We start from the raw sequence: 24,258 nt of genomic DNA on the forward strand, positions 1-24,258 counted from the left end.
GTATTAAAGAGCATGTTGTGTCACAACTGATGGCAGGCACAACACAAAAACCTCAGATGGTGTAAAATATGGTCTAAGCTACAACAGTTTACACATATTTTGATAATTGAGGTAAAACAAAATGACATACAAAGTTTAGTTTAAATCAAAAGGAATGATGTCAAAAAGTGATTGAATTCAAATGTCTTAACCCTGCACTTAACCATACTGGGTTAAGGTTAGGGTTAGGTTTAAAATCAGACTTTATGACTTTATAGCTGTGCCAGCTAGTGACCATTCTGCAGAGCTGCCTCCAGAACAAGATTCATGACAAAACGCTAACCTGCACAGATAAAATTGTTGATGAACGCCCTTGTTTGGTCTATGGGAGAGGAAATTAAAAGTTATTGTAACATCAAGGGTATATCAAGGTTCACTGAAAGACTGAAACAGGCCAAACAGCCTGTATTAACTTACCATGGGAAAAAGGAGAGGAATAACTATGTTGGAACCATGGCTGTAATTGCTGGAAAATAGATTAAATGAAAGGACATGGGAAAAGAAGCTAGCTAGAGGGACAGAGAGAGGGAAGGAGTTTGATACTGTCCTACTAGCCTCTGTCATTTGTTGACTTGCTGTGGCCATAGATGAAATTTTCTCCAGTCTCACCACAGCTAATCTGGCTGTCTGTTTGTTTGACCCCATAGGACTCCAGCCGACGTCAACACGGACGTCTAGACCTAAACACGGACGTCTAGACCTAAACACGGACGTCTAGACCTAAACACAGACGTCTAGACCTAAACACCGACGTCTAGACCTAAACACGGACGTCTAGACCTAAACACGGACGTCTAGACCTAAACACGGACGTCTAGACCTAAACACGGACGTCTAGACCTAAACACGGACGTCTAGACCTAAACACGGACGTCTAGACCTAAACACGGACGTCTAGACCTAAACACGGACGTCTAGACCTAAACACGGACGTCTAGACCTAAACACAGACGTCTAGACCTAAACACAGACGTCTAGACCTAAGCATGGCTGCTACGCTGCCATCTACACTGCCCAGACCAGACTGTCATATGGACAGGAGTGGGAGCTTCTTTAAGGTAAGTGAAGGTTACTCTTGTTAGAGAGAGTACAAAGATGAGAGAGAGAACGGGACGAGATAAGACAAGGGGATGTTGGTGATGGTATTACATCAGAGAGACAGAGACAGAGGGGGTTCCTAATCCAGAGCCTCCAGCGATGATCCACGGTCCGGTTCCTCCGGCGATGATCCACGGTCCGGTTCCTCCGGCGACGATCCACGGTCCGGTTCCACAGAAGCGGGGGGATCAGCGTTCGGAGCGGGGGCTATGTCCCAAACCGGAGCCACCACCGAGGATAGATGCCCACCCGAACCCTCTCCTATAGAGTTTGGTTTTGCGTCCGGAGTCCGCACCTTTGGGGGGGTACTGTCACGCCCTGACCTTAGAGTTTTTGACCGAGTGTGGTTCCCAATCAGAGGCAGCTGTCTATCGTTGTCTCTGATTGGGAATCATACTTAGGCAGCCTTTTGCCCACCTAATGTTGTGGGTAATTATTTATTTTTGTGTGTGTTTGTGTGCGTCACGGTTGCGTCACGTTCGGTTTCTGTTTATCTGTTGTTTTTGTGAAGGTTTCAGTTTATAAAAAAATGTGGAATTACATGCACGCTGCGCCTTGGCTCATCTATGACAGGGAGTTTGAAGACAGTGAACGTGACAGGTAGAGAAGTTCTTGTTCTTGTTGTTCTTCTTCTATAAGAAGAAGAACAACAACAATTCCCTGTCTGCTCTCTCAATGTGGCCAGAAACTGAATTTCCATCAGCCCCACCACCAACTGTATGTGTTTGTGCTTGACTCCATATACACTCTCAGAAAAAAAGTACTGAATTGTACTTAAAGTGTACAAATGCCTGTCACTGTAGTGGTACCCTGTAAGTTATGTCTATTGTTCCATTATTTGTAGGTATGGAGTCTTGCAGTTTGTATCTTAAAAGAGCCTAAATATACAAATCTGCCTTTTTAGGGTTCCACCACAGTGACAAAGCTGTTTGTTCCTTTTAAGTGGCAAAAAATGTACCACTTCTCTATACCAAGGCCCTCGTGTGTACACGCCTCTCCGCCATCCTACTTCTGACACCAATTTAGCGAATTCGGTGGGTTGTTCCGACCGTGATTCAAACCTGCGTCCAGCAACTGCAAAGCCAACACCTTAACCAGTAAGCCAAGTGATACCTATTAACAAGGTCGCTCAGTGTTTGGTTAAGGTTGCTACAATATTAATTACAGCTCTTTATTGTCGCATGCGTTTCTGTTGCCTTTATAAAGTCTTCAGAACTGGCAGCGGACATGCTCACACTTGAACTAACATAACCACAGACCACTTAGACTGGTACAACATTTCCAATCACGGGTGGCCAAAAATAACTAACTGAAAACCACGCCCCCACTAAACCATACCTCCGATGATTGTATAAAAAGGTACCATTATACTAGATTATCCGCACATGTACCCTAAAAGGTACCATTATACTAGATTATCCCACACATATACCCTAAAAGGTACCATTATACTAGATTATCCGCACATGTACCCTAAAAGGTACCATTATACTAGATTATCCACACATGTACCCTAAAAGGTACCATTATACTAGATTCTCCGCACATGTACCCTAAAAGGTACCATTATACTAGATTATCCACACATGTACCCTAAAAGGTACCATTATACTAGATTATCTGTACATGTACCCTAAAAGGTACCATTATACTAGATTATCCGCACATGTACCCTAAAAGGTACCATTATACTAGATTATCTGCATATGTACCCTAAAAGGTACCATTATACTAGATTATCCGCACATGTACTCTAAAATGTACCATTATACTAGATTATCTGTACATGTACCCTAAAAGGTACCATTATACTAGATTATCCGCACATGTACCCTAAAAGGTACCATTATACTAGATTGTCCCACACATATACCCTAAAAGGTACCATTATACTAGATTATCCACACATGTACCCTAAAAGGTACCATTATACTAGATTATCCCACACATATACCCTAAAAGGTACCATTATACTAGATTATCCACACATGTACCCTAAAATGTACCATTATACTAGATTGTATGTACATGTACCCTAAAAGGTACCATTATACTAGATTATCCGCACATGTACCCTAAAAGGTACCATTATACTACATTATCCCACACATATACCCTAAAAGGTACCATTATACTAGATTATCCACACATATACCCTAAAAGGTACCGAACAGTGCCATGTGAGCTCATATGTGCACCTCTGAAGGTAACATTTATATTTTTGTAAACCAGGGAAAAATACTGTACCCTAACCGTACCCTTTTCTCCGAGGGTGTAGGTCTCAGATGGACTCACAGACTCAGACCTAAGCATGTCTGCTACGCTGCCCAGACCAGACTGTCATATGGACAGGAGAGGAAGCTTCTTTAAGGTAAGTTAAGTTTACTCTTCAGTTTATCCGTTAGCTTACTTTTGTTCCAAGGTTTATCTTATGTTGCCACATAGTGTAAAAGCGCTCAAGTTGAGGACAGATGGAGAGTGTGAGGATTGAACAATGCCTGCTGCAGTCATTGGAATCATGACAAATGCACACACAGCAACCATACAATACAAAGACAAGCACGCACGCACACACACACACACACACACACACACACACACACACACACACACACACACACACACACACACACACAGCAACCATACAATACAAAGACAAGCACGCACGCACACACACACACACACACACACACACACACACACACACAGCAACCATACAATACAAAGACAAGCAAGCACGCACGCACGCACACACACACACACACACACACACACACACACACACACACACACACACACACACACACACACACACACACACACACACACACACACACACACACACACACACACACACACACACACACACACACACACACACGGCAACCATACAATACAAAGACAAGCACGCACACACACACACACACACACACACACACACACACACACACACACACACACACACACACACACACACACACACACACACACACACACACACACACACACACACACAGAGTAGTTGTCAGCCCTTTATGCAGCCTCCGGTTAAACCCTTTCATGACGTTGTTTTAGGAACACGGTCTATTCCTAGAGACGTAATGGGCGCACAGTCCGTTCCACTGTGTCTTAGTTTCATGCTGCTGTTTCTTCCATCAGTATCCTCTCCCTTCATCTCTCCCTCTTTAGTCAGACCACACTAACTGCCTCTGAGAGTTATCCAATCGTCATGTTATAATCGTTCTGTTATCTTCATGACTGCAGTGGGCCATCCGCTATATATCCGGTAATAGAAGGATGCCTTATACTGCAACTGTTGTGTATTTAGCCATATACTGTTGCTTCAGTTGATAACGTTTACACAAGGTGTCTACAGTAAACAGAGGATTGAGACGAGGTTATGGATGTGTGATGCAAAGAGTTACAGAGGCTTACAGAGTGAATGGATACACTGACAGACGTGAGATTCTACTGTCTCTTCTTATCTCTTTTCTCCATCCTCTCTCTCTCTCTCTCTTTCTCTCTCTCTTTCTCCCTCTCTCCACTCTTCCTAGCCCCAGTGAAAGCTCTCTCTGTAGGTCAAAACAACATAGTTCCCCATTGACTCCATCATCATGGCTTTAACTTCAGCCCATGCAGAGAGTCGCTTACCTCCGAATCTGCACTCATTAAAGAGCTAGAGTTAACGACGACATTGTTGTTGGACACAGCCCTCCTGAGAGAGAGAAAGACTGTGTGGCGAGAGAGAGAGAGGGAAAAAGCATTGTATCCAATGTGATGTGATTGATAAAAATGGGGGAGAAAGAAGGAGGTGGGTGAAGGGTAAGAGAGAAAGATAGATAAAGAGAGATATGGAAGGATAGGTGTTATTTTTCCTCCGCATATTCCTGGGCACCAGTAGTTTCAACCTCCCCGGGAAGGAGTGGTCCACCCTCAATAGGTTCAGGACTGTCCACATCCCATGCCTCGCCAAATCAAATGTTATTAGTCACATGCGCCGAATACAACAGGTAGACCTTACAATGAAATGCTTACTTATAAGCCCCTAACCAACAATGCAGTTTAAAAAATATGAATTAAGAATGAAAAGGGACAAGTATCTAAAGAGCAGCAGTAATATAACAATAGCAAGACAATATAAAGGGCGTTCCGGTACAGAGTCAATGTGCAGGGGCACCGGTTAGTCGAGGTAGTTGAGGTAATATGGACATGTAGGTAGAGTTATTAAAGTGACCATGCAGATATAATGACAGAGAGTAGCAGCGGTGTAAAAGAGGGCAATGCAAATAGTCTGGGGAGCCATTTGATTAGATGTTCAGGAGTCTTATGATTTGGGGGTAGAAGCTGTTTAGAAGCCTCTTGGACCTAGACTTGGAGCTCCGGTACCGCTTGCCGTGCGGTAGCAGAGAAAACAGTCTATGACTAGGGTGGCTGGAGCCTTTGGCAATTTTTAGGTCCTTCCTCTGACACCGCCTGGTAAAGAGGTCCTGGATGGCAGGAAGCTTGGCCCCAGTTGATGTACTGGGCCGTTCGTACTACCCTCTGTAGTGCCTTGCGGTCGTTGGCCGAGCAGTTGCCATACCAGGCAGTGATGCAACCAGTCAGGATGCTCTCGATGGTGCAGCTGTAGAACCTTTTCAGGATCTGAGGACCCATGCCAAATCTTTTCAGTCTCCTGAGGGGGAATTGGTTTTGTCGTGCCCTCTTCTCGACTGCCTTGGTATGCTTGGACCATGTTAGTTTTTGGTGATGTGGACGCCAAGGAACTTGAAGCTCTCAACCTGCTCCACTACAGCCCCGTCGATGAGAATGGGGGCAAGCTCTGTCCTCCATTTGCTGTAGTCCACAATCATCTCCTTTGCCTTGATCATGTTGAGAGAGAGGTTGTTGTTCTGGCACCACACGGCCAGGTCTCTGACCTCCTCCATATAGGCTGTCTCGTCATTGTTGGTGATCAGACCTAACACTGTTGTGTCATCGGCAAATGTAATGATGGTGTTGGAGTCGTGCCTGGCCGTGCAGTCATGAGTGAACAGGGAGTACAGGAGGGGACTAAGTACACACCCTTGAGGGGCCCCCATGTTGAGGATCAGCATGGCAGATGTGTTGTTCCCTACCCTCACCACCTGGGGGGTGGCCAGTCAGGAAGTCCAGGATCCAGTTGCAGAGGGAGGTGTTTAGTTCCAGCGTCCTAAGCTTATTGATGAGCTTTGAGGGCTCTATGGTGTTGAATGCTGAGCTGTAGTCAATAAACAGCATTCTAACATAGATGTTCATAGTTGTGTCCAAGTGGGAAAGGGCAGTGTGGAGTGCAATAGAGATTGCATCATCTGTGGATCTGTTTGGGCGGTATGCAAATTGGAGTGGGTCTAGGGTTTCTGGGATAATGGTATTGATGTGAGCCATGAAAGCACTTGATGGCTACAGAGGCATTAAAGCAAGCCCCCATGTGCCTGTGGGGTGGAGCAAACCATGCACCACATTTCTGAAGTCTGTCCAATCTACAAACTCAGTGGAGGCCTACTCACCCTCAACACAGCAGGACCGGAAACAATCGCTTGGCTAAGGGACTTTGTTTTCGCTAAATAAAATATATAAGTGGTTCCACTATAAAAGTCATTGGGCTGAAACAGGGCCTGTATATATGCTGCCATTTACTTCCATAGCAGGGCACTATGCCCAGAGTAGACCATTGAAGACCTTTCATAATAAATGTGTTCATTTGACCTCATTTTCTGGGAGAGGGGTCTCTCTCACCCTCTCTCCCTGTCTAATTTTCTAGGTGAGGGGTCTCTCTCACCCTCTCTCCCTGTCTAATTTTCTGGGAGAAGGGTCTCTCTCACCCTCTCTCCCTGTCTAATTTTCTTTCAGACTCTCTTGTTCTTTCTCTGTCTCTCTCCCACTTTCTTTTTCTCTCCCTCTCTCTATCTCTCTTGTCATTCTATGTCTTTCTTTCTCTCTCTCACTCTCTGTTTGTCTCTCTTCAGTTTAGAACTATACTCAGCTCTGTCTTAGCTGACTAACGTTTTAAAAGACGTCAGACCACCAGAGACAGAGACAGAGCTGGCTCCACATAGTCCCTGTTATAGTGTAGTAACAGGGGGAACCAGTGGTCTGTGGTTAGTGGTTAGTGGTTATAGTGGTCTGGACTGTGCAGCTATGGGAAGTGCAATAGCTTAGCTGATCTAAGGTCAGTTGTGTGTTTTCCCCACGAATCGTTCATGATAGGATTGGGAAACAGTAGGCTGATCCTAGATCTGTGACTATTGGCAACTTCTACTCAGAACAAACAATTAGGGGGTCTGTCTTGTGGGAAATATTTCCACCTAGTGGTCAGATTATGTAACACAGTTGGTAAGAACCTACAGGCTTCTCTTCTTTCCTTGTTTCCTTACCTTCATATTCACTAATGTAGAAGCACAAACTAGTGAGAGAAACACCTTAAAAGCCTACTTGTCCTGAAAGGAGGAATTGAGACAAGGAGAGAAAGCCTCTTAAGACTATTGATATGGACCCATGGTGTCAAACCCTAGAACTATAGTTTGACAAGCAACAACATATTCAGTTTTGATGTCATTGTAGTCCAATGCGGGGGGGCAGATTTATCTTCACTATGGAAATAGCCTGTCAGCTAAGATAGAGGTTTATCCATCAAACACTGTTGGCCTGAGTCACTTCCTCCTTCCTCTTTGTCCCTCTCCTTGGCTTGCATCCCAAATGGCAATAGGGAATAGGGTGTCATGTTGGGATGCAAATTGTGTTAGCATAGCTAGCTATCTGCCAGATGTTTACGCTTCCCTTGATAAGGATTAGATTAGGAGACTTTTAGCCCTGTTAACTAATGTGTTTATTGTATCTGTGGGAGATAGAGAGATTGTGTGCGGGTGTGTGTGTGTTTACTGCCAGTAGTATGTGTGTGTGTGGGGGGGGTCGCTGTGTTTCCTGTCCCAAGGAGGGAAGTGAGGTATACACAGGAAAAGTGACTAACCATTTCCCTGCTCCTGGCTTTTTCATGTTGTGCCTCCCTATCTGTTTGTGAGGGACACTGCTCCATTTGCTTTCTCTCTCTCTACCTCTCTCTTTTCATTTTCCTTTCAACCTTTCTCAATGTCTGTTTTCATTCTTTACCTTTACGTTGATCACTCTCTATCTCTCTCTCCATCTCACAAAATCTGTTTAGTTTGCTCTCACTTTCTCACCCTCTCCTCCTTCTCTCCCTCTGTCTCTGACCTAGTCCCTCTCCTCCTTCTCTGTCTCTGTCTCTGACCTAGTCCCTCTCTCCTTCTCTGTCTCTGACCTAGTCCCTCTCTCCTTCTCTGTCTCTGACCTAGTCCCTCTCTCCTTCTCTGTCTCTGACCTAGTCCCTCTCTCCTTCTCTGTCTCTGACCTAGTCCCTCTCTCCTTCTCTGTCTCTGACCTAGTCCCTCTCTCCTTCTCTCCCTCTGTCTCTGACCTAGTCCCTCTCTCCTTCTCTCCCTCTGTCTCTGACCTAGTCCCTCTCTCCTTCTCTCCCTCTGTCTCTGACCTAGTCCCTCTCTCCTTCTCTCCCTCTGTCTCTGACCTAGTCCCTCTCTCCTTCTCTCCCTCTGTCTCTGACCTAGTCCCTCTCTCCTTCTCTCCCTCTGTCTCTGACCTAGTCCCTCTCTCCTTCTCTCCCTCTGTCTCTGACCTAGTCCCTCTCTCCTTCTCTCCCTCTGTCTCTGACCTAGTCCCTCTCTCCTTCTCTCCCTCTGTCTCTGACCTAGTCCCTCTCCTCCTTCTCTCTCCCTAGTCCCTCTCTGACCTCCCTCTGACCTAGTCCCTCTCTCCTTCTCTCCCTCTGTCTCTGACCTAGTCCCTCTCCTCCTTCTCTGTCTCTGACCTAGTCCCTCTCCTCCTTCTCTGTCTCTGACCTAGTCCCTCTCCTCCTTCTCTCCCTCTGTCTCTGACCTAGTCCCTCTCTCCTTCTCTCCCTCTGTCTCTGACCTAGTCCCTCTCCTCCTTCTCTCCCTCTGTCTCTGACCTAGTCCCTCTCTCCTTCTCTCCCTCTGTCTCTGACCTAGTCCCTCTCTCCTTCTCTCCCTCTGTCTCTGACCTAGTCCCTCTCTCCTTCTCTCCCTCTGTCTCTGACCTAGTCCCTCTCCTCCTTCTCTCCCTCTGTCTCTGACCTAGTCCCTCTCCTCCTTCTCTGTCTCTGACCTAGTCCCTCTCCTCCTTCTCTGTCTCTGACCTAGTCCCTCTCTCCTTCTCTCCCGTGTACATTCATTCACTCCCTCTCTTTCTCTCCTCCTCTGTGTGTAGCTGATAGACACGTTTGCGTTGGAGATAGGGGAGCTGAAGCAAGAGATGGTCCAGACCTCCCCAACAGAGGACAGAGACCCATACCCTATGGTTCTACAGGGGTAAGTCCAATCCTCCTCTCCTCCTTTCATCCTCTTCTTCTTGCTTATTTATCTTATTAGGATTCTTAGTACACATTTTTGTCAATGTTTGAATATAAGACATTTAGTGATGGGGAGTCTTGAGTGCGGCAAATGAAAGGGATAGTAGACTACATTTTATTTGCGTCACTATTCACATCCTAAATGGTCCTTTGTGGAACACTGCATCATGTCCTCTTTCACCAGAAGATGGAGACAGTGCCTTATTTTCTCTTTTATTTTCTCTCTCTCTCTCTCTCTCGCTCTCTCTCTCTCTCTCTCTCTTTCTCTTTCTCTCTCTTTCTCACTCACTCACTCACACACACACACACACACACACACACACTCACTCACTCACACACACACACACACACACACACACACACACACACACACACACACACACACACACACACACACACACACACACATATTCCCTGTCTCTCCCTCCCTTTCATTCTCTATCAGGTTGGAGGGGGAGTTGAGCGGGGTTTACCTCCAGTCCTCGCCCTGTGCTGGCACCAGTGGTGAAAGGGATTCTGGGTACGACTCCCTGCGTAGGAGGATGAGCGTGCTGGACAGACTGAGGCATACGCACCCCGTGTGGCTCCTGCTCACTCTCAGTGACACGGAGGCCACACATATACTGCTGCAGCAGCCTCCAGGGGTGAGAGGGTCAAGTTTCAAGAGTCACGAGGTCACAGTATGACCGTTGTTATTGTCGGGCTTGTACATGATCATTTTTCGAATACGAACAGAAAAGGTGATTAAAGCTGATGGACAGATGTGAACATGTGGATTAGTGATGTCACTGATGTGACTCTTTGAAAGGTCAACTCTTAATGAGCATGTCTGTCTCTCTCTCCTGTCCAGGTATTCCTGGTGAGGAAGTCATCCTCTCTTCAGAGGAAAGTTCTGTCTCTAAGGGTCAGTGATGATGACGCATCAGGAGGAGCCGGCGTCTGTGACTTCCCTGTCAGAGAGAGTCAGTACAGTGAGTGTCATAATGGAACAGTGTGCAGACTATTTTGTTTTTGAAAGAAAATTATATTTTTTTTGTCCATTAAAAGATCCTGGAGGAGTGCTTGACGCCATCTGTCAAGCATGGTGGAGACTAGTTGAGTATCAATATGATGGTCTGGGGGTACTTTGGTGGTGGTAAAGTGGGAGATTTGTACAGGGTAAAAGGGATCTTGAAGAAGGAAGGCTATCACTCCATTTTGCAACGCCATGCCATACCCTGTAAACGGCGCTAAAAAAATGGAGCCTGGAAGTGCTCAAACAGGACAAAGACCCAATTTCCTCCTACAACAGGACAAAGACCCAATGCACAGCTCCACATACCAGAAAAATGGAAGAAAGATCTGCAACGCCTGGGGGTGCTTTGGTATGCCATACCCTGTAAACGGCGCTACTATGCAATAACTATTTAGGGAAGAAGCAGTCAGCTGGTATTCTGTCTATAATGGAGTGGCCAGCACAGTCACCGGACCTCAACCCTATTGAGCTGTTGTGGGAGCAGCTTGATCGTAAGACGTGCCCATTGAGCCAATCCAACGTGTGGGAGGTGCTTCTGGAAGCATGGGGTGAAATATCTTCAGATTACCTCAACAAATTGACAACAAGAATGCCAAAGGCCTGCAAGGCTGTAATTGCTGCAAATGGAGGATTCTTTAACGAAAGCAAAGTTTGAAGGACACAATTATTATTTAAATTAAAAATCATTATTTATAACCTTATCATCGTTTTGACTATATTTCCTATTCATTTTGCATCTCATTTGATGTATGTTTTAATGGAAAACAAGGACATTTTTAAGTGACCCCAAACTTTTGAACGGTAGTGTACCTTTAACCATGTCCCATCTTGCCTTTACCTCAAAACTCACACACACACACACACATATACACACACACACACACACACATATACATACACACACACACATACATACACACAAACACACACACTCTCTCTCGTTTATGTTTGCGTTCCATAGATGATTCCTTTGACTTGTTTCACGCTTCCACCACTGCTGAAAAATGTGACTCTCACATTGCTCAAAGGGCTAATCTTGATCATAAAACAGTACTGCCTTGATACAGACACACACACACACACACACACACACACACACACACACACACACACACACACACACACACACACACACACACTGTATTTATTTTAGGGAAAAAAAATGTCATGTAGCATTTGCCTATTATCTATTGAGTGTGTTCTCTTTCGAGAGACATGTACAGTTTTGGTACTTTACTGCACCGTTGGGGTTACAACAAAACAACTGCATGAGTAATGGGATAGTAGTAGCTGACATACCAGATGAATGATGACATACCAGATGTGCACGTTGGATGTCTAGGAATTTTCCCCTTTTGAATGTCAACATAAAGTGTCTTCCCTGGCCTGGTTTGGCCTTTTGAATGTCAACATAAAGTGTCTTCCCTGGCCTGGTTTGGCCTTTTGAATGTGGGTTGGATTTAGCCTCAAATGTTTCAATGTCCAAACTAGCATATCCAACTACTTAGAATGAAATGTAATGGGCATGCCTGCTAAGTACTATAATAGAATGGACATTAACCTAACAGAACTATTGGGAGAAATTCCTCATATACTGTATTTCAAGATGGAAGCTAACCAAGACTAGATTTGGCTGTACCTCGTAATAAAGTCTGAACAGTTTTGATGTATTCTCTGTGTTCTTCCCCTGGTTGCAGCCTTTTCTCTGGAAGGATCTGGGTTCAGTTTTGATGTATTCTCTGTGTTCTTCCCCTGGTTGCAGCCTTTTCTCTGGAAGGATCTGGGTTCAGTTTTGATGTATTCTCTGTGTTCTTCCCCTGGTTGCAGCCTTTTCTCTGGAAGGATCTGGGATCAGTTTTGCAGACCTGTTTCGCCTGGTGGCCTTCTACTGTATCAGCAGGTACAGTCATGTTCTCAAAGTTTTCTCTCTCTTCTCTCTCTATCTCTGTCTTTCTCTCTCTCTCCTCCCTCCGTCCCCCTCTCCCTCTGTCGCACCCTATCCCCACTCCCTCCGTCCCTCCGTCATTCCTCCCTCTGTTGCCATTCCACTGCAGTGAGAGCTACAGCAACTGCATGGAAATGGATGGTGGAAATAATAGTATTTGATTTTTTAAATATATTTGGATCTCTTTTAGTCCTCATTTGGACAAATCTTCGAAGAGTCCTTAAACATTAAAATACAATTTATAATACGAACACATTTTCACATATAACAAACAGACATAATACACTAACATATTGACCCAATAAATACTCAGTCTAAAAATATATATTGATTCTTCCTCTACCGTAGTCCAGCACAACTTTCCTATGCATTATATTTAAATGGTTTTAAAGTATTGTTAACATTTATATATAGAAAGGTTTCTCTGGTTTGCTCAGTTAAATGATTCCATTTCTTTATTGCTCGAAATCTAAATGTTATTTTGCCTATTTGTCTTTTCTGTCTGGATAACACATAGATGGTGGACAATCTATTCCTAGTATTTACTGAATGTCTGTCTCTTACCAACTGAATACCGTTGTGAATAGAGTTTGGCCATTTTAAATGGTGTATATTATGAAATAAAATAAGCATGTTTTTTTCAATTATCTTGTTGATTGATGACCAACCAAGAGCATTGCGCATGACTACAACAGAAGAACCATATCTCCACCTTAAAACACCTCTTTGGGCTAGGTGTCCCGCTAGCGTCCCACCACGACAACATCCGATGAAATTGCAGAGCGCGAATACAGAAATCGTAATATTAAACATTCATGAAAATACAAGTGTCTTACATCGTTTAAAAGCTTAACTTCTTGTTAATCCAACCGCATTGTGAGATTTCAAAAAGCTTCACGGCAAAAGCATTCCATGTGATTATCACATCAAAATACTTTTCCAAACCAGCACAGGCGTCACAAAAATCACAAATAGCGATAAAATAAATCACTTACCTTTGAAGATATTCCTCTGTTTGCAATCCCAAGGGTCCCAGCTACACAACAATTGTTCGATAAAGTCCTTCTTTATATCCCAAAATTGTCTGTTTAGTTGGCTCTCTTTATTCAGTAATCCACTCATTCAACATGCATACAAATGAATCCAAAAATGTATCGGTAAAGTTTGTCCAAACAAGTCAAACGATGTTTCTAATTAATCCTCAGGTATTCTAATATCTAAATAAACGATGAAATTTCAGATGGAGAATAGTATGTTCAATAGGGAAGATAAATAACGAAGAGCGAGCACCTCATTCATGCGCGCCTCATTCACACGCAACAAAACTACTTTTTAATGAGAGACACCTTGGAAAAACTACAACTACTTGTTTGTTTAAAAAAAAAGCCTGAAACCCTTTCTAAAGACTGTTGACATCTAGTGGAAGCCATAGGAACTGCAATCTGGGAGAAATGTATTTGTATATCCCATAGACTAGCACTGAAATGGCCTGTGACCTCAAAAATACATTTTCCGGAAGGATTTTTATGGGGTTTGAGCCTGCCATATCAATTCTCTTATACTCACAGACATTATGTTAACGGTTTTAGAAACTTCAGAGTGATTTCTATCCAATGCTACCAATTATATGCATATCCTAGCTTCTGGGCCTGAGTAACAGGCAGTTTACTTTGGGCACATCATTCATCCGAATTTCCGAATACTGCCCCCTAGCCCTAAGAAGTTAATTAAAAACAATCCTTGCTGCTTTGTTCTGTGCAATCTGCAGCCTCCTAATTTCACTTGCTAATGCATTTCCCCAGACCACATAACAGTAGTTCACCTGACTCTCAATTAATGCTTGTGTTGTTTGCTTAAGAATCTTTCCTGAGGGGCCTCCCGGGTGGCGCAGTGGTTAATGGCGCTGTACTACCAGAGACCCTGGGTTCGCGCCCAGGCTCTGTTGTAACCGGCCGCGACGCACAATTGGCCTAGCATTGACCGGGTTAGGGAGGGCTTGGCCGGTAGGGATATTCTTGTCTCATCGCGCACCAGCGACTCCCGTTGCGGGCCGGGCGCAGTGCGCGCTAACCAAGGTTGCCAGGTGCACGGTGTTTCCTCCGACACATTGGTGCGGCTGGCTTCCGGGTTGGATGCGCGCTGTGTTAAGAAGCAATGCTGCTTGGTTGGGTTGTGTATCGGAGGACACATGACCTTCAACCTTCGTCTCTCCCATACGGGAGTTGTAGCGATGAGACAAGATAGTAGCTAAAATACCACTAAATTGGGGAGAAAAAGGGGTAAAATTCAACAGAAACAAAAAACACACAAAAAAATAATAATAGTCTTTCCTGGTCCTTCTGATCATGCGTGCTGTTTTTTTTATTTATTTTTTAGATAGATGAGTTATTTGAGATGACCATGATAAGCAGTTATCTAGCTGCACTCCCAGTAGTTTGGTTTCTGCCACTTCCTCAGTTTGTACTCCCTTTTCCTAGTGGAACAGACCAACATAACTTTGGTTTTCTTGGTGTTGAAAACAAGTTTGTTCCGGCAAACCCACTCCCCGATAATCTCCAAGTCTCCTTGTAAAGCTGGCTGTACCTGTTGAACCGATTGTCTTACTGTATACATTGTAGTATCATCTGCAAATATAGTAGCTTGAGTTTCAGATAAGGCATAAGGAAGGTCGTTGGTAGATATTAAATAAAGAAGTGGCCCAAGGCAGCTGCCCTGCGGTATTCCACAGTTTCAAGCATGGGGGGAAGAAAATGAACCATTGATATAGGTGGACTGTTTCCTGTCAGTTAGATATGACTATACCCAATTCAATGCTACCTCCTTAAAACCATAATGCATTCATTTTGTCAAAGTTATTTCATGATCCACTAAATTAAATGCTGCACTAAACTCTAAAAATAGTAAACCCACAAACCTGCCATTATTCATAACATGACTGGTCAACCAATGTAGTGGTATTGGAATGGTTTTTGCGATAAGCATGCTGATTGGCTGTAATCAGATCATTCTTTCTCCCATTTTTGTCTACTCACAATACCCTCCAATATCTTATTGAGTGAAGGGAGTAGACTAATTGGTTGACGTTTGGCAGGAGTAATGGGTTCCTTACTGTCTTTTGGAATAAGACACAGTTTAGAATGCTTCCATACATTTGCAAACATCCCTTTTTCCACTGACCAATTAAATATGTATTTCAGTGGAGCTGCAATCTGGAGAGCAGCATTGCGAAGTAAAACATTGTCCATAAGATCATAACCTGTAGATTTACTATCGGGTACCATGTGTTAAGTAAGAGGTAAGCACTCAGGACATAGCTTGTCTCAACTGCTGTAACGGATTTCTTCTTCCTCTGAGGAGGAGGAGTAGGAGAGATCGGACCAATGTGCAGCGTGGTACGTATCCATAATGTCTTTTAATGAGAATGAATACAAAATACAAAAAGAACAAGAGAATCAAAATGAAAACCGAAACAGTCCCGAATGGTGCAAACACTGAAATGGAAAATATTCACCCACAAAACACAGGTGGGAAAAGGCTACCTAAGTATGATTCTCAATCAGAGACAACGAACGACACCTGCCTCTGATTGAGAACCATACCAGGCCAAACACATAAACACAACCTAGAAAACAAACATAGACTGCCCAACACAACTCACGCCCTGACCATACTAACACAAAGACAAAATAAAGGAACTAGGGTCAGAACGTGACAACTGCCCTCTTCTCACTTCTGGTTTTAGACCAGCTCCATGCCAGCTGGGCAGACAAACAGCTCAGAGCGAAAGACACGTCAGAACTTTGTTTCAACTGAGAAATAGAAACCGAAACATTAAACAACTGTAACGTCAGTAATGACAAAACACCAACTTATAGTAAACATACAACAATACCCCATAAGTGGAATGACGTAAAACCTTTGCGGCCAGGGAAGTAGATGAAAGGAACGTAGTACCACTGTGCCAGTAATGTCCAGTAATGTCCAGTAATACCCAGTAATGTCCAGTAATACCCACTAATATTCAGTAATATCCAGTCATTTCCAGTAATATCCAGTAATGCCCAAAACAGCACAACACAGTTTCAATCTGGGAAAAATACAGAATATAATGATATACTTTACTATCATTAGCGGCAGGAGTTTTTCATATTCACTTGACGTGACTAGGAAAAAACTTCAGGCCTGAGTTAAAGTTCATTAATAACAAGGGACCTAGTAGGGAAAATATCCTCAATAACTTGCATATTCAATTTGACAGTAAAAGGAATGTTTTAGTCAGCATATTGTGATTGCCAGTGAAGAGATTCACCAGCTGAGGCCTCAAGGCTCTGTTAGTTGGCATTGAGTTGACAGTAACCGCACAGTGATGTCACTCTCTTCCTCATCTCTCTGCACCGGTCGCTCTGGTGTTCAGGCTGTTGTGTTTGCTTTGACAAACCCCTTCTACCACCCTGTGACATCACCCACCCTGAGGACAGAACACAGGTCCAGCTAGCAGGAGGAGATACAGACTGGGAAAGTCCACTCTCGGAGTCTCCTGAATATCTGTTGGACATTATAGACATAGTTGGATCATTCTCTCTCTTCTCTTTTCAGGGACGTCCTTCCCTTCACCCTGAATCTCCCAGAAGCCATTGCAGCCTCCAAGACTCAGAAAGACCTGGAGGAGGTGGCCCAACTAGGAGCAGGTACTATAGTAATAGATGGGTAGAATGTGATCAACTCTATTTTCTTCTCTGCTTAAAGGGATAGTTTGGGATTCTGGCAATGAGGCCCTTTATATACTTCCCCAGAGTCAGATGAACTTGTGGATACCATTTATATGTATCTGCGTCCGGTATCAAGGAAGTTAGAGGTAGTTTCGTAAGCCAATGCTAACTAGCGTTAGCACAATGACTGGAAGTCTACTAAAACAGCTAGCATGCTGTTCCCATAGACTTCCAGTTATTAAGCTAATTCTAGTTAGCAATTGCTAAGAGACATAAAAATGGAATCCACGAGTTCATCTGACTCTGGGGAAGTCCCAGACTAAACTATCCCTTTAAACCCCTTTAAACCTGGCCCTGGAGATAATGAATATGATGTTGAAAAGTGGAGAATGTCCCCAAAAGTGAAGCCAATGAATTATCCGACAGTAAATTGATATAGAAGGAATCCAAATGGGCTGTGTCTCCTTGAGTACATACAAGCATAACGTAAAGAAAGACCCTCATTCCACAGTGACATTTCTATGTGTACAGGTGCTGCGGCTACCGTCTATTAGTTTTATATGTTAGTTAACTCATGCTGACCGGTGTGATCTGGTTTCATGGCAGGTTTAGTTAGTCACTCTGTCATGATATTCTTAGTTTCCTTCTGTTGAAACTCCAGTGTGTGAGTCAGTTTCCTCCAGGCAGGCTGCATAACTCAGGGCTGGGGAGGAGAGTGTGGTGACTGGAGTATTATACACACAGGCTTACTCTGACCCCTCGTGTATGCATGTTACACACACACACACACACACACACACACACACACACACACACACACAGACAGACAGACAGACAGACAGACAGACAGACAGACAGACAGACAGACAGACAGACAGACAGACAGACAGACAGACAGACAGACAGACAGACACAGAGAGAGAGAGTTTTCTCTCTCAGGGGGCAAAAAGGATATTGTTTTGCGGCACCAAGATTTTATCAAAGGTTTTTCCAAGGGCAGCAGACTTTGGCTCGGCTAAGTCATTTCAACGTAGTTCATGAATTATTCATACTAACTACGAGGTCATGAAGGGAATAGCGGACATGGTTCCCACTACTGAATTGAGTTTGTTCACTCACTACAGACACACTTTGTTGCAGTATACTCCATTACCGAAGGTTATGAATACATTACTGACACACAATTTAGTCCTGGGTACAGAGTCTGTCCTCGACTCAGAAAGTAGTGGAGGAAGAAATGTCCTTTGAACTATCAGTAAAGCTCTCTGCAGGAGATCCATCCAGACTATTCCCTGTGGGGTCACTGCTAAACCCAGCCCAGGATGAGTGCACTCTGGTTGGGGTAAAGAGCAGGGAGAGGTTGCCTGTCTCAGTCTAGCTCCAGAGGTCATGTTTCTCAAGTGGGCATTTCATCAATACCACCGAGTTGTTTCCGTCCCTAGACTAGAGAGGTATAACGAGACCTTTGAAGCGGTGCCCGACAGCTCCATCGCGCTCTACCGTCCCAGATGTGTTGCTGTGCAGAGGGTGTGTGTATGTGGAATTCAATGTGTACAGAACGTGCTTCGCAGTCCTCTAAAGTAACTTATGGAATCATTTATAACAGTCTGTAGATTCTATTACATGAATGCCATTATTCTGTAAAGTATTTCTTAGTGTGTGATTGTTTGTCTGGATGAGTTCGCTCAGAGACTTGTGCACCAAGTGCCAGCAAACAATAGACTGATTCAGTGGATAAAAGTGAAAAAAACAGAAGAGACGATCGTAACGGAAACCAATGTCCTGCATTGCAGCAGGAAACTCGGTCAAAGAGAAGGGAGGTGGAGGGAGATCAGGAAAGAGGAGGGCCTATACACTACAGTAGGCCTGTCCAGTGTATAGACTCCTCCCACCACCCCTGTGGAATTTGCATGTGTGACTCCCTCTCCGTCTCTCTGTCTCTCTGGGTGTGTGTCTGTCAGGACAGCATTCTTGAATCAGTGCTGGGCGATGAAGGGCTGAGCTCACCACATTCTCCGCTGCCTCAGAAGAGCGTAGGATCACAGAGGAAAAGAGAGAAAGAAAGAGAGGGATATAAAAAGGTTGACTGCCTAACTACAGTGCTACTGGCACTATATTGTGGATGTGTCAGTGAACAGGAGGATAAAGTAAGTGGGAAAGGGGTGTTGATGGTCGTTCCTGTGGGTGTTTATGCATTTTGTTTGGGTCAAGGTTAGGGCTAGGCGGTTTGTAGGTTTCTGTGTATGAGGGTATGTATGTCTGTGTATGAGGGTATGTAAGTGTCTGTTTATGAGGGTATGTATGTGTCTGTATGAGGGTATGTAAGTGTCTGTGTATGAGGGTATGTAAGTGTCTGTGTATGAGGGTATGTATGTGTCTGTGTATGAGGGTATGTAAGTGTCTGTGTATGAGGGTATGTATGTGTCTGTGTATGAGGTTATGTATGTCTGTGTATGATGGTATGTAAGTGTCTGTGTATGAGGGTATGTATGTGTCTGTGTATGAGGGTATGTATGTCTGTGTATGAGGGTATGTAAGTGTCTGTGTATGAGGGTATGTATGTCTGTGTATGATGGTATGTAAGTGTCTGTGTATGAGGGTATGTATGTCTGTGTATGAGGGTATGTAAGTGTCTGTGTATGAGGGTATGTATGTGTCTGTGTATGAGGGTATGTGTCTGTGCATGAAGGTGTGAAGGTGTTTGTCTGTTTCTTTGAATGGTTATCATGACTTTGAGTGTTATTGGGTCAGGTTGTGGTTAGGCAGCTATTGGAGGTTTTTCAATGTATACAGTGTTTGGACTCTGTTAATGATTCCTAATCTCTTTTCTCCTGTTAGGATTCTGGCACTCTGCTCTAGGCAGCCTGCAAAGGACAACCACTCCCTCTCGCCCTCCACCACAGCGCCTTGACAGAGACGGTGACATCCAGGGTGCAGAAAGGACACAAGAGAAACAGAGTGCGACTTGCCACAACAGCGTTCCTCCAGCTCGTCCCCCTTCCTCCTCCTCCTCTCGCCTGGAGAGAAGCCAGTCCAACGGGGCTCTTTGCTTCGTCAACCCCCTCTTCCTCCAGACACACCGGCGGCTTGAGGAAGACCCTCAATCCTCTTCCTCCTCTCCTTCCCCCTACGTCACACACTCCACCCCCAGCCCAGGAACTACCGGTGGGACGTCTTCAGCCCCTGTCACGGACCCCAACGTGACCAGGAAGTCACGTCCACCTCGGCCCCCGCCTCCCCATTCCCGCTTATTCCCGCCCCCCCGTTCCCTCTCCCAGCGCCGCCAAGCTCCCCCTCCCCCCACCTCTCTACCCCAGAAGCCCAAGAGCAGCATGCCCGAAACGCCCGCAGCCATTGTTGTCACCAGGCAACCACTGCAACCTTCATCCAATCAGAACCTTCGCCCCACCCCTCGCCCTCCCATGGGTGCCAGGCACAGCAGCCATTCCAAAAAGATGACAAGCAGCGCCGCCATCCCTGTGCCCCACCAACACCCTCAGCACCCTCCTCCCCGACGCCCCAATAAACCTGACATCGACGCCCACCGGTGCCACATCGCTCTTGATGACGAAACTATCGCCAAGGCTCTGTCCCGTGCCAAGCTTCCCCGTGCCAGGCACCGGCCATACCCACTCCCTCCATAGTGGGAAATGGTGCTGGTAGCCCTCCCAGCCCTCCGGGTAAGACCCCCAGGCGAGAGGGACAAGAGGGGAGGCTGAGCGACATGTCCATCTCCACCTCTTCCTCAGATTCTCTGGACTACTCCCAGCTTCCCCTCTCCCTCCCTGCCAGCCCCCCTCTCAGATTACGGCATCACCTTGGCAACAACAAGGACAGCAGCGACGACGAAGACCTCTGTGACGAAGAAGAGGAAGACTACGGCGTCAGCCTGGAGAACGACCTGGACCAGGGCCTCCGTCCTCCCTTCAAAGCCCGTCGGAGAGGGGTCGGAGTCGGGGTCAAAGTTGCACTGAGCTTCCGGAAAGTTTCTGGAGTCTTCAGCACGTTCATGACCCCAGAAAGGCGAGCCGTGAGGAGGATAGCGGAGCTCTCCAGGGACAAGAGTTCCTACTTTGGATGCCTGGTTCAGGATTATATCAGTTTTGTACAGGAGAATAAGGGGTGTCATACGTCAGGCTTAGACCTCCTGCAGACCCTCAGACAGTTCATGACCCAGATGAAGGCCTACCTGACGCAGAGCTCCGAACTGGACCCGCCCATCGAATCCCTCATACCCGAGGATCAGATAGGTAAGTTTGTGTGTGTGTATTGTGTGTGGGGTAGGGGGGGGGGTCTTTATGGCCTCAGACTACAAGGAAGCTGGTGTGTGGGTAGATACATACGTACTTCACATGAACGTCTGTATGAGTGTGTGGTTGTGGGTGTTTCTCATATCCCAATTATGTTGGCTCTCCCTCCGAGCACTTCAGCTCGAATAGGGAAGTAATACCTAAAAACTAGTTTCACAGTGACCTAATCCACTTACAACATATTTACAGTGATAAACTGTCAAGACTTAGTCTATGTACATGATGAAAATTAGCCCAGCTATTTGAAGAACTCCCCATTACCATGTTAAGACAGACTGGTTATAGAAACCAGTGTTGGGTTACGGAGATGCCAGTGAGATGCCAGTGTACCCTCCCTTCCCTACAGTCAGTTATTCCTGGCCTCTCCAGCTTGGCACAAATTCACACAGTTGTGCCAAATGCCAAGCTTCTTTCGTGGTTCAATTGGAATGGCAAAAATGACAATTATCTCCCAACCAAAATCCCTAAATGTCAAGGGATTCTTTTAATGTGGGACCAAATATGGTGTGACTTACTAGTGACAGAAAATAGGCCTAGTTAGAGGAGGCTACAATACGTAGTCCTCATTTTGACGACACGGAGCTGAAACAGTGAAATTGTGATGGTGACTTAGCCAATGTTGTCAAATAGGGTTTTCATTGAGTTTGGTCTGAATACGTATTTGCATGATTATGTAGCCATAATTTTACACTCGTCTCTTTTCCCTTGTTCTTTGTAAACAACAACAGCCAAGCATTGTTCAGAGAAGAAGTGGTTGTTGGAGTGGTAGCTGACCTCTCCCTCTCTTTCTTTCTTTCTTTCTTTCTTTCTTTCTTTCTTTCTTTCTTTCTTTCTTTCTTTCTTTCTCTCTCTCTCTCTCTCTCTCTCTCTCTCTCTCTCTCTCTCTCTCTCTCTCTCTGTCTCTCTCTGTCTCTCTCTGTCTCTCAATTAAATTAAATTCAGGGGGCTTTATTGGCATGGGAAACGTGTTAACATTGCCAAAGCAAGTGACTCTCTCTCTTTCAACTTAGAAGTATGCAAGGTAATAAACACAACAATAAAAGACTACCAATGCTCTCGATAGGCCTATGCATACATTTACTAAACCGGGCACAGTAACATTCTGCGACCCAAAGGACAGTAACATTCTGCGACCCAAAGGACAGTAACATTCTGCGACCCAAAGGACAGTAACATTCTGCGACCCAAAGGACAGTAACATTCTATTGGACAGTAACATTCTGCGACCCAAAGGACAGTAACATTCTGCGGGCGACCCAAAGGACAGTAACATTCTGCGACCCAAAGGACAGTAACATTCTGCGACCCAAAGGACAGTAACATTCTGCGACCCAAAGGACAGTAACATTCTGCGACCCAAAGGACAGTAACATTCTGCGACCCAAAGGACAGTAACATTCTGCGACCCAAAGGACAGTAACATTCTGCGACCCAAAGGACAGTAACATTCTGCGACCCAAAGGACAGTAACATTCTGCGACCCAAAGGACAGTAACATTCTGCACAGTAACATTCTGCGACCCAAAGGACAGTAACATTCTGCGACCCAAAGGACAGTAACATTCTGCGACCCAAAGGACAGTAACATTCTGCGACCCAAAGGACAGTAACATTCTGCGACCCAAAGGACAGTAACATTCTGCGACCCAAAGGACAGTAACATTCTGCGACCCAAAGGACAGTAACATTCTGCGACCCAAAGGACAGTAACATTCTGCGACCCAAAGGACAGTAACATTCTGCGACCCAAAGGACAGTAACATTCTGCGACCCAAAGGACAGTAACATTCTGCGACCCAAAGGACAGTAACATTCTGCAAAGGACAGTAACATTCTGCGACCCAAAGGACAGTAACATTCTGCGACCCAAAGGACAGTAACATTCTGCGACCCAAAGGACAGTAACATTCTGCGACCCAAAGGACAGTAACATTCTGCGACCCAAAGGACAGTAACATTCTGCGACCCAAAGGACAGTAACATTCTGCGACCCAAAGGACAGTAACATTCTGCGACCCAAAGGACAGTAACATTCTGCGACCCAAAGGACAGTAACATTCTGCGAGTAACATTCCAAAGGACAGTAACATTCTGCGAAAGGACAGTAACATTCAAAAGGACAGTAACATTCTGCGACCCAAAGGACAGTAACATTCTGCGACCCAAAGGACAGTAACATTCTGCGACCCAAAGGACAGTAACATTCTGCGACCCAAAGGACAGTAACATTCTGCGACCCAAAGGACAGTAACATTCTGCGACCCAAAGGACAGTAACATTCTGCGACCCAAAGGACAGTAACATTCTGCGACCCAAAGGACAGTAACATTCTGCGACCCAAAGGACAGTAACATTCTGCGACCCAAAGGACAGTAACATTCTGCGACCCAAAGGACAGTAACATTCTGCCCCAAAGGACAGTAACATTCTGCGACCCAAAGGACAGTAACATTCTGCGACCCAAAGGACAGTAACATTCTGCGACCCAAAGGACAGTAACATTCTGCGACCCAAAGGACAGTAACATTCTGCGACCCAAAGGACAGTAACATTCTGCGACCCAAAGGACTGTAACATTCTGCGACCCAAAGGACTGTAACATTCTGCGACCCAAAGGACAGTAACATTCTGCGACCCAAAGGACAGTAACATTCTGCGACCCAAAGGACAGTAACATTCTGCGACCCAAAGGACAGTAACATTCTGCGACCCAAAGGACA

General features: G+C 45.1%; 1 protein-coding gene across 1 annotated transcript in view; it reads left to right on the plus strand.

Annotated features, from left to right (window-relative positions):
* LOC118375971 (ras and Rab interactor 2-like) overlaps nt 1-24,258 on the plus strand; it is a 47,832-nt gene that overhangs the window by 12,680 nt on the left and 10,894 nt on the right. Inside the window, 9 exon segments of the mRNA XM_052527800.1 lie at nt 687-1,097; nt 3,416-3,508; nt 9,418-9,518; nt 10,005-10,203; nt 10,410-10,530; nt 12,402-12,474; nt 17,116-17,207; nt 20,067-20,877; nt 20,880-21,478. Of these exon segments, the coding sequence (XP_052383760.1) occupies nt 1,026-1,097; nt 3,416-3,508; nt 9,418-9,518; nt 10,005-10,203; nt 10,410-10,530; nt 12,402-12,474; nt 17,116-17,207; nt 20,067-20,877; nt 20,880-21,478 (2,161 nt within the window). The 5' untranslated portion in view covers nt 687-1,025.

This window comes from Oncorhynchus keta, chromosome 10 (assembly GCF_023373465.1).
Source record: "Oncorhynchus keta strain PuntledgeMale-10-30-2019 chromosome 10, Oket_V2, whole genome shotgun sequence".
Taxonomy (NCBI): domain Eukaryota; kingdom Metazoa; phylum Chordata; class Actinopteri; order Salmoniformes; family Salmonidae; genus Oncorhynchus; species Oncorhynchus keta.